At 37.4% G+C, this 11,689-nt stretch overlaps 1 protein-coding gene across 4 annotated transcripts in view; it reads left to right on the forward strand.

The window, feature by feature from the left end:
- Positions 1-7,616, forward strand: part of AKAP11 (A-kinase anchoring protein 11) — a 35,882-nt gene extending 28,266 nt beyond the window's left edge. For all 4 annotated transcript variants that reach the window (XM_015851729.3, XM_015851731.3, XM_015851732.3 and 1 more), the window contains one exon: positions 2,722-7,616. In XM_015851729.3, the coding sequence (XP_015707215.2) occupies positions 2,722-2,868 (147 nt within the window). In that variant the 3' untranslated portion in view covers positions 2,869-7,616. The remainder of the gene's footprint in view (positions 1-2,721) is intronic.
- Positions 7,617-11,689: the final 4,073 nt, after the last annotated feature.

Here is an 11,689-nt window from a genome sequence, read left to right on the forward strand (position 1 = left end):
ACGTTTTCATATCAGAATTAAGTTACAAAGTTTAGATTCTTTTTTTTTTTTTTTCTTTTTCTTTTATTTTTATTTTTTTTCCTGGAAGCAACTGCAACTAAAGCTGTTAAGAAAAAGCACTGAATAAGACTGTTTTGATTTTAGAGATTGATGTTACCATAGAGAAAGCTGAATTTGATAGAAGAGGCTTCAGTAAAGCACATCTCATTGGGGAGGGACAAGTGTTTGGTGTATCTGAATATCACCTGTTGCGTCAGTCAGACTCAGTGTCCTTTGCTGTTTCTTTGGTTTTGAATGAAAATTTGTCCCTGTTTGAATTATCCAGTATAGGAAAGATTGAAATTAATTGCTTTTTAATTGTCAGTTTGAAGTTCAGAGAATGAAACCTTTCTGGAAGGATGCTTGTAGTAAGAATGTTCTTCTGAAAGGCCCCAGTGTTCTTTCATTATTATAATTAATAGAAACAAGATATCTAGCAGTACAATACAAGAAGTCTTACAGTTAGTCTCAGGCTGATTTTTGACGATCTGTCCCAAACTGAGATTCTTAAATTGGAAACAGTCATTCTCTGTTTTGCCGCTAAACTAGATGCACCTCCAGAGGGCACTGTAGCCCAGCAGAAAACTAAACTGACTTCTCCATTGTGATGTCTTCCCCAACTAAACTGACCTTTATGTATAATCTTGAAGTCAGCTCTGTGGGCTTGATAATCTCAGAACTACTTTGGTAAGGTACCACAGTTACATAAGGAGTAAACCTGGGCTTTTAAAATCACACTGAAAACAGTAATTATCACTTTAAGCAGCTGGAAGTTTCAGGAAGGGAGGAGAGGCAAATGTTAGCTGATCAGAGCAGGATAATAAGCCACTGATGTTTTGTGGCTGAATAAAAGATAAAAATATACCGTGCCTGCTATATGCTGGTAGTTACTAGCTGAAACTGGATATAAGCTCTTGAGAGTTCACACTATACTCAGCAAAGCAGAAAAGTTCATTACATGTATAAGAAACAAAATATGTTGGTTAGCTACTAGAACGAGAAGATAATCAATTAGACGAGTCTTGAGAAGAAAAATTCCAGAAGATCTGACTGCATGGATATGCAAGTGCCTCTATTAAGTATATATATATATATGTGCATATGCATATAATTTTTAATCAGAGCATATCTAACTGTTCTAGGATTTCTGGTGTCTGTTTTGAGTAAACTCAGTTGATTCTGTCGTGTTACAGTAGGAAGCATCAGTCATAAAGAAAATATGGGACTGAACTTTGAACTCAATTACAACACAAAGATAAGCAAAGCCAGGTGACAGCTCTCTCATATTTAGTATGATGATACATTTTTCTTTAGACATAAACTTCAAACTGTATTTGCCTAAGTACATCTTTGGACTTCAGCCAAGCTTCTCTCTGGCATAAAAAAAAAATTACCTTTCTTTTATGAACCATTTACAAAATTGCCTCTTGTAGCCCATAAAACTCTTGTTTGCTGTGCTGTATTTTAAAATTGACAAATAATTCATTGGAATAACTTCAGGGTTCTGTCTTCCTCTTATGTAGAATGTGTTTGTTTATTTTTATTAACTAAAGAAATGTCAGCATTCAGTATATATTCTCCTCAACATTAGAGGTTCTGCTTATTCAAGATAACCTGTACTCAGAAGTTAACAGTTTTCTACGTCTTTTTTGGACTGGGTTGATTACAGCTGAGAATGCAGACTGAAATGTTCAGTATTCACACTCTGCCTGACAGTTCTATCACCTGTCTCCCTGCAGTCTGAACATCACACTTAGGTGAAGAAGTAGGGAAAAGTTGTCCTACTCTTATTTTTTTTTTCTCCCCTCCTAGAATTTTCATACTTGACAGGTCTCAGAAAAAAAACCTAAAACACCTCCATAAATCTTTAATTTGTTAGCTGTGAAGATATTCTGCTGAACGACTTTTTAAAACTTTATTAATAGAGAGCAATAAAACTTGACAGTTCCAAGAGGCACATAAAGTACGTGCTGAAACTGTTGTTAAATGGTTATACTGAAAGCTACCAAGAATATATTTATTTAAAACTAAATATTTTTTAGTCCTGGGCAAACTGATAAATTCATTGTATCTTAGGGTAGGCCTTCTTCCATATGTAGCTAATCTTGACATACAGGCAAAGGAAATTTCTTACTTGGGCTCCTGAATGAAAAAAATAATGTTTTCAGCTACACTGATCCCTATTCACAAATGGTAGTTTAATGTAACCTTCACCTTTTCCTCTTCTCCAAGATGCTATAATTTCCTAACTCTGAAGGCGCCGTTTCCGTTGAGGGTAGCATCTGTGCCACCCAAACCACACTATATGTTGTGAAAGGAAAATCCACATCCTTTTATTAAGACTGAGTTTTGTCTTTTTATATGTGCGTTATTGGCATGGGAGGGGTGGCAAATGTCTTAACCTTGTGTTCGGAATTTCCTGTTTTCTGCAGTCTTGATGAACCACAGCCTTCATACCTATGGCACCAGATCATTTGAAAATGTCACTCCCTCCAGAAGAAACTGTTGTGAAAAGCGCTTGATCCTTGAGGAAGTTTTTGTTTTTGTAGATGTGGGAATCATGATTAACTTGTTACAACTGATCTTTTATGAGCTAATGTTTCAAGAATAACTTCTGTAACTGTTAATCAGGATGTGCTGGTCAAAATATTTTGTTTTGTGTTTCCCTTGTATCCCCTTTAGCTTTCCAGAAGACTGCGAGAAAGAGATTGGAAAGTGGGAGATCTCTTGCAAGCAGTGTTGAAGTACTGTGAAATGATAGAGAAGGCATCCGATGGAGAGCAAGCCCTTAATAAGTCTTTGGTTGAGTGGCTTCTGGATAACGTCTGAAATAGTCCAAAGATGCACCACTCTTCGCTTCATTCCTCTTTCAAAAGGAGATGGGAAGAACGTAGATATATAATGTAAAATTCGATTTATGAATGTTCAAGTAATTGTCAGCATTTAAAAGACTGAGGTGAAAGTCTAAGTATCTGTGCTGTGCTTTGTGATACTGTGCACATGGTATGTTTATTCAGTCCATAATCAACATTGCCCACCCATGCATAACTTGTATTTACTGCTGTGTTCAGACCGTTGAGATAGTTATGAAAAAGTACCTTGTCTGTGATAGTAGTTCAGAGGAGGCAGTCTCAGGCAGGATAGTGAGGATTCCCACTGCACCAGGATTGCTCTTTCCCATTTGTGCCTGTTCTGTATTCATGGTGCGACTATGAACACTTAGGTTCTGGAAAAACCTCTTCTCATGGTCTGCAGCAGGATTTTCCAGAATTATCAATCTTGGCCAGGTGTTAGGTGCACAAGGGCAGAAATATCAGGAGTGGATAAAATAGACTTGCCCAGGCAGACCCTTAGTGAAGTCTGCCTTCATAGCTGCCTTTCTCAATTTGAATTTTCGGAGATGTGAGAGTCTGCTCTGAAATTAAAGTGCAAATACTTGTTCCCTTTTGTTGATTGTAGAGCTGGTAAGTTCTGGAAGGACAGACTGGGCAGCTGAGCTTCTTAAAAACTGAAGCAAAGTTTCCTGAAGTTTGCCAGTCAAGTTTAAATTGCTAAATTTCTTACTGAAGTTTCTTGTATCAAAATACTTGTGTAGTATTGATTTTATGTCTGAAGAATTTGTATGTTAGTCTTTGTTATGGTTTAATCCCAGCAGCAGCTCAGCACCACTCAGCTTCTTGTTCACTGCCCCTCACAGCATAGTGACAAAGAGAACTGGAAAGGTCAAAGTGTGAGAACTCATGGCTTGAGATAAAGACAGGTGCAGCAAAAGCTGCGCTTGCAAGCAAAGCAAAATCAGGACTCCCTCATATGTAATGGGTGCTTGAGAAGACAACCACCATGACTCCAAATGCCACCCTCCCTGCCATTCCATCTTTTATTGCTGTACACAACACCACATAGTGTAGAATATCTCTTTGGTTAATCTTTATCAACTGTCCTGGTTGTGTCCCTCGTCAGCATCTTGTGTCCCTCAGCTCCTCACTGACAGGTCATCTTGAGAAGCTGAAATCCGCAGTTCCATTAGCACTGCTCTGCTGCAACTAAAATATCAGTGTGTTACATCATTTCCATCACAAGTCTAAAACATAGCACCATACAAACCTTTGTGAAGAAAAGTAATCCAAGCCAAAGCTGGGAGAGTCTCACATACAAAATAGCAGATGGAATCTTCTTTCTCCAAGAATTGTGGCCATCTTTTAGACCAGTCTAATTCTTTACTTCTTACCTTCCATACATGAGTTTTGTTTTTAGTAATAAAGAGAATTTTGTTACTTGCTGAGCACTTAAGTGTTAACAAGGAAAGCTAATTTAAATTTAAAGGAGAAATTTATTGCAAATTGATTTTTCATTTTTCTTAACTACCTTTGCTGAATATTTTTTAAAGGCACTTTTAATCAAGTCTTTTTAGCGATCTAGTCATGTTTCTTACCAGTACTGCTGACTTGCCATTCTGTCTGAAGGAATATCTGGATCTTTACATATCCTATTCTTTTGGGGTTTGCTTTTTTGTTTTTATACATTCTTTTTTAGAAAAAGGCACTTGCTCGTAATTACAAGGCTGCCACCTTCAGCTTCATATCACTTGAAAGCAAATTGTGATGTTTCACTTAGTTTGGGCAAACAAAAGAATCTTAATGGCTTTGTTATGGAAAAGCACATTGTTGGTATGTTGTGCATTTCAGGGTATGATCCCAAATGGAAAAAAACTGATGTCTTTAAATCTGTTCACAAGTTATAGTGCAATATGTACATTTCTGATTCCTTGTGTCCTGAATTACTATAAAGTGTCACACTGGTAAGAGAACTTTTCTTGCAATGTCTTTGTGTGTCAGGAAGGCATTCCACTAGTCAGTGTAAGTCTTCTTACAGAGACCTGGTTTATTTTAGTTTTCATTTGTCATCTGGTTTTCTAAAGGGACCCTGTCTTGGATCTCAGAGTTTACCTGTCCAACTGAGTTAGGTTTATATATGCAAATGTGTATTCACACATGTGCATGCACACAGAAGTACATATGTTGATGTATCTGTATTATGTATTAGTTCTCACCTATATGAATTTACAACATGAATTCTTATTGCTAGATTAAAATTGTGTTATTGTCATAGTTTATTACCTCATGTGACTTACCATTTTGCTGATTGAAAGATCACATGACAAAGACCAAAAAACCACTACAGGCTCTTTTGCTCCTTTATAGGTGATACAATGCAAAGTTACAGGAATCAGCTTTCTCTAGAGTGCGAGGAGAGGGGAAAACTATTATTATTTCTATATGTGGAAGATGGGTCTAGTAATTAGTAAATGTAAAGGGATATACAAATTTTTCTTCCTATTTTTTTCTCCCTCTCCCCCCATTTTCCTTTCTTCTTTTTCAGTCTTTGAGAAAGTTGACTTTCAGCTTCTTTTGAACCATTCTCTGGTGGTAACATCTTCCCTTTAACAAAACAGTAATGAACTTGCGTAAATTTAACTGCATAATCAAAATGTCAAGAAAATAAAACACAAAAACCAGCGCCTGAGAACTAACTATTGCTCTGGCTTTTGGTATTCCCATTGAAGTGAATTTTCAGGACTGAGGATACAGTAATGCCAGTATGGTGTTTCAGCACATCTGAAAAACGATGAAACCAGGCTGAAAACGATATTGATGATGCTGTACATGTGTAGACCTGTCAGTAGACTTCAGCACACAAAACAGAGGAAAAAAAATCCAGGAAAACAGGAAACTCATCTATTTGGTATGCTGGACTTTAGAAAATTGATGGTTTTTAAGTTATTTTAATGAAAAATTAAAAGTCTGTGCAACTCCCAAAGCTTCCAGCTATTTGAGAAGTGGCCAGTAGTTGTGCTATAAATGAATTCTTTGTTTCACAGTGCATCAGATACATTGCATTACTCCACTGACTGACGTTAAGGATTACGTTGATTTATTAGTCTGCAAGGAAAGGAACAATTTCCAAATTAACACAAGGAGAAAAGTTACAAAATACTTCATTTTTATTAAAAAAACAAACAAACAAAAAACCACATTTTTCTATGCAAATTGTTCTGAACCTCTCTTCTGGATGCTCTTTTTTTTTTTAAACTAAAATTGGAATCAAACCAGCCTCAGAAAATCATCATTATTTAACCATTTTTTTAATAGCTGTTGCAGAATTCTTCCTTTGATTCTATCTAACTGGTCCTGTCTGTTATATTAGTGACATAGCTGCTCTTTTCTGCAGTGAGCCTTGTATAATGCTATTACTGAATTTATTTAGAACTGCTGACCACAAAATGCAGAAGTGCAAGTAAAATCTGTATGGAGGACTGCATTCTGGTCCACTTAAAGCAGACAAATGTGCTTCGAAACGTGCAGTGTAATACAGTTTGTTTCATCTTGCAGATTTTTCTGCATGGGAAACTCAACTTGGTAATGTGATATATATTTTTTGTTTTAATTTAAGAAAAGATATACGATGATGTCACCATTCCAGAAAGCACCTTCTCTCAAACACCACATAAATACATTTGGTATGCTGAAAAATAGAAGTGCTTTGATGTTTTGTAAGATACTGTAGAAAGAAAAAATAAAGTGCTTTGAAAACAATCCCTCTATCTGTAAATTAACAATTAGAAGTGGCCATATTTAAAACAAATGTAAATATGTAGAGCAGAGTACGTAAATAATACATAAGTACACATAAAAACCAAAGCCGTGTGCTAAAATTAAAGAAGATCTACTGTTTCAAAATGAGGATGTGAAACATGAGTCAAGGCCACGTACTTGAAAGCGATTTGCATAGTATTTTTGTTCTTGAGTTTAAAATGACTGTTTAAGCTTTAAAAAACAACAACAAGAAAACAATTAAAAAAGAACAAAAATGTGAACCTAACAACCCACATTCCGAGACTAATAAGGTCTCCCCAAAATGGTACTGGATTTTAAACGTTGCGTTGTCTAATGTTACTTTATCTAGGACTGTTTCTATTAAGAGTCACATCCTGTTGGAGATGGGAACACAGTAAATACTCAACAGTGTCACCAGCGAAAAAAATAATAGCTTTACAGAGGTGATTTGCAAAGAAAAAGATGAGATTTGGGACTGAACTTAGGGTAAGAATTAGTGGCTTTTCAACAGGAGCCACTACTGTCGAGAATTTGACTGTCCAATACTTTAGCTCTGAAGAGGCAAGTACAGAGCCCAGCCACTGTAGTCACTTTATTTTATACCATCTTTGTACATTCCTGTTGTATAGCTGGAGTTGTAGTTTTAGAGGGTCTTTGTTCAGCTGTAATGTCTGAATAGTATTTAATACTGAAAATTATAATTTGCTGGAACTGCTGCTTATTTGTGCAGTGCTAAGATAATTCACAGCCCAGGTAGTGACGCAATTGTATACCAAAAGCAGTTTGAATAACTATAAATGTTTATGTAACTGTACTCAATGAATATGAAGGTCTCGTATAATGGTGATGAGTTTTGCCATTTTAATAATTTAACTATATTCAGTTTTCGGATTATAAACTCCAGGTTGTACTAAATTTGTCCTTGTTTTAGCAGTGGCTTAAAATAAATCACGTTTCACTGGCTTTGAGAGAGCTGTCATTTCTTGTAAGTTCATTCAACGTTACTTTTCAGTTAATGCAGCTAAGATTGGTCCTACTCAGTGTTGTGTGAGGGCACTTGAATGGCATAGTAAACAGCACTGTTACATCAAGAGATGGCATCACTCTTACAGGATTAAATTGCTGTCTGTGAAGAATGCGAGAACATCGTTTTATACTGACTTTGGGTTGGAAGGTAAGCCTGAAGTTCCAGTCACATAAAGTACACTGTTGCATGAATTCTGATAGGAGATATTAAGCAAGAAATGAACTGTATTATCTTAGTGTATGCAGAATGAATAACCAGTCTATCTCATCTAACCTCAAAGCTAGGTCAGGGAGGGTGGCCTCATAATTCCGTGTGGGCTGAGGATGGTCTTGGCACATTGTTCAGTTTTCAGGGAACCAGAGTAACAGCTAGTTTTAGAGTCTTAATAAATGCAAGAATTAGGGTTAGGAACACAAGTTTTCGTGGGCTTATTCACGGGCTTATTCAAAACCCTCAAACATTTTGATATCTTGTGAAACTTAGCCAAAGAGTAAATTCTCAAATACCTTAAAATTAAAATGCTGGCCAAACTTGTGCACTGATACGGTTTCTAAGTTCTAAAGATGCTGTTATTGCAAATAGATGGCAGTGGTTTGTTTTGTATTCAAATGTTACAGATCTCATAATTTCAGCAGCAGCATTTCATTTCAAAAATATGGATATATATATTGATATATATATATATGTAACCTTTAAAGTAAGCATTCCCAGCTTTACAGGATTTTGTAATTTTGCAAGGTTTTTTTTTTTAGAGGTGATTTCTTCTGGAAAAAGAAAAAGGTGGGTGGCAAATTTGGGAATAAAAAGAAGCGGTTTTTGTGAAGGGAGAGAATCGTGTTGAAGATCAGCCTGCTCTTTTTCTTCCTGCCTAGACTTTATTTTGCTTTCCTTCAGCAGTCTCGCTCTGGCTGGCTTGATTCAACCACAGAACAGTATCCGTGCACTTTGTTTAACCTTGATGTATTAAATAGAGTGTTGCATCTCCAACTATTCTGTAGTTTTTGCCCAATGTGTGCTACTCCCATCTCCTTCTCCTTTGCTTCTGCTTTCTTCTAACTCCATGACTTGAGGTTTTGATGTGACTGAATTCCTAGATTAATTCCTTGCTGGTTACTGCCCCAAGCCTCTGACTGGAAGGTGCCTAAGGAAAGCAGGCGATGCCAAAGAAATGTGCACTCACCACTAACCTGACTAGTTATTGAACTCCAGATTAATCAAATGTCTCTTCAGTTGGTGTTAAGGCAGATGTGTTTCTGCTTGGGGTAGGGAAACTAACAGTGACGAACACAAGGGCCACGTCTGTAGATTAGGTACTGGCTCTCTGCTTCATGGCCATGCAGAACTACAGCGACTGAAATGGAGGCCTTTGCGTAGTCGAAAAAGTGTAGCCTGTCTCGTCTCCAGTCCTCCAGCTGCTTCTAGGCCTGTAAGGAGCTGTGCGTGTGTGTATGTGAGTGACTATGGGTTTTTGTTTTTATTTGAGAATAGTCAAAAGGGAAACACGAGTTCAATGCTTTGGGCAGAAATAAGACAAATATCCAGAAGGAAAAGGCAAGGTAATGTATTTTTTTCTGCCATCTACCCCAGTAGCCCGCTTATTGCCGGTCTCTTATTTTGTGCAGTTTTCTCCTCTTATTGCTCTTAAGTCTCCTCCCACACTTTCCTTGTGGTTGTAGCTGGTTTCTACTGTTTTCTGACCCTTATCCACTCCAGTAGTATGGCTGTTCAGATTCTTTCCTGACCCTGCTCAGCTGTCCTGATGTGACTTCTGGCCTTCTTATTCTTGGCTGGCGGAAGTGGTTAAAAACAAGCAAGGGAAGTCTTAGCTGGGAGGTTATGGAATAAGGCTGCCTACCAGAAATCATCAAGCAATGAAGAAGAACTAAACTTGCTTTTGGCTGAGTTTTTCACTCCTGTAGGAAAGTAATCTGTGGTTGCTTTGGTTTGGAACCTAACTTGTTGCTTGCAAAACTCTTAGATTTTATGCTGAAAGTAACTTTTAAGCTGATATTCGAGCATAATTTAGTGTAAATCTAGTGTATTGCATTATGGGTATGGATGCATATTTACTCTGCTGCCTAACAACAGCTTCCGGACACATGGCAAAATGCATTCTTTTTGAGAGCTGACAAAATGCCAGTTGTCTCTCCCACCTACATCACGTCTCAAGTTTAAGTGATAGCGTTTAATTACAAACAGTGGATATGATTATTGATGTGTCTGGTTTTGGGAAGAATGTATCTTTATAATTATTGCCCTTTAATTCTGTACTATGTGCAGATGTTGCAACTGGACTAATTAACCACACAAAATCAGACGTACTACTTGTATTGCTACAGCAGTGCTAGCGTGATGCAAAATGAAATGGAACAGGAACCACCCTTGTATCCTGGATGTCAGAAATTCAGATGAGATGAATGGCGTTTCTTTTGGAAATGTGAACATGAGTCAATGGGAAAACAAACTGTGGAAGAAGCTCATCACAACATAATTGTTTAGAGAAACTGTTTCCAGAGAAATGGCAGTACTCGAGTGTCCTGTTAAACAGAACTTATGTAGCATGTGAAGTGAATATATATGTGCATATATATATGCATATATCAGAAAAGAGTGTGGGCTTGCTGAGTGTACTGGAGTTGGAAGGCCTGGTCATGACAGAAGTCCCTACTTATGAGTTGTGAGTCTGCCTAGGTAATATTTATATAGCAATGGGGAAATACACGTTTTCTGATGCTGTTAGCTTAGGAGCTTTGGAACACGAGCCAAGTTAATGCCGTAAAGTACCATGTGAAGATCTTCAGCAGAGCGGTCAGAGTCATGAAGGGGTTATGCCTGAGACATCCTGACTCGCCTCGTACATGCTGGCATCTTTGACCAAAACCTCTTTTCCTGTGACTGCCTGAGAAAATAAAAGAGGTGGGTGTTGGAAATTCCCCAAGGAGTCTGGAGGGCCCTCATCAGTATGATCAAAGTGCTTCGGAGAGGCTCTTAGAGACATGGTTTTAGAGAAGGATTAATGTTAATTTCTGTTTTAAATTATTCTGTGAGATTTTTTTCTTCCTGCAGTATTGGAATGTAGCTGTTTATGGTGTATACCCATTTTGCCTTTAAAATTGGCCTTATTTTGTTTTTCTTTGTGTTTTAGTTTCCGTTAACGCTACAGAGAAAATCTAAGTATGAAGAGAAGTCCTCATTGCTGCAGTCATCTAGATTACATGGTGTGAGCATTCTGGATTAATTAGAGCTAGAACCCTGAATCCAATTATACATCAGCAATGAAATAATTGTTTGTTACCACCATTCATATTTAATTTTCTTTCTTAAAACAAAAACCTTTTTCAGGTGACTAGACTGGAAGTGCGCTGTAGCTAAAGCTCATTTAATTGTATCTAATTAATAAAGAGAGAATGATCTGTGATCGTTCTCTGGCACATCTCAGTTGATCTAGACATAAATTAATTTCCTACCAACTTCCTTCTGTTTGCAAGTCCAGTGTTCAAACACAGTCATGTTGTAAGTGCAACATCAGATTCTATAATGGCAATTTCAACAATCTTGGGATATTGGGAAGAGTAAAGGTTTCAAAGTTCTCATTATTTCTTGTTTGTGGTTTCATTGCTGGGTGGGCCATTCTCCAGTCCTTCTTCCCAAAGTTAAACCTTTCGTTGGAGGTTGTGCATTGATTGCTGTGACCACACAAGGTACCCTGGAACTTGTCTTCTGCAATTCACTCTTCTCCAACTTGGCAGCTCCTAAGGGGTCCCCCCCAACCAATGAGTATTTTACAATTGCAGTCAATTCTCTTTCTTTAATAAAGCTTGAAGATCGTGTCTCTCTTTTTGGCAAACACATAAATCAGTCAAAGGTAACCCCAAACAGGTAATGGATGGAAAAACCCTCTGAATTTTGAAGCTGGTATCATTGTCAGGACAAGTACCTGCCTCGTTCTTTGAAATGTTTCTGTAGTGGTTGATAAGGATGGGACATTTCTCTCGCTGTCCTAGATGAT

This window comes from Coturnix japonica, chromosome 1 (assembly GCF_054131305.1).
Source record: "Coturnix japonica strain WE chromosome 1, WE-NBRP24, whole genome shotgun sequence".
Taxonomy (NCBI): domain Eukaryota; kingdom Metazoa; phylum Chordata; class Aves; order Galliformes; family Phasianidae; genus Coturnix; species Coturnix japonica.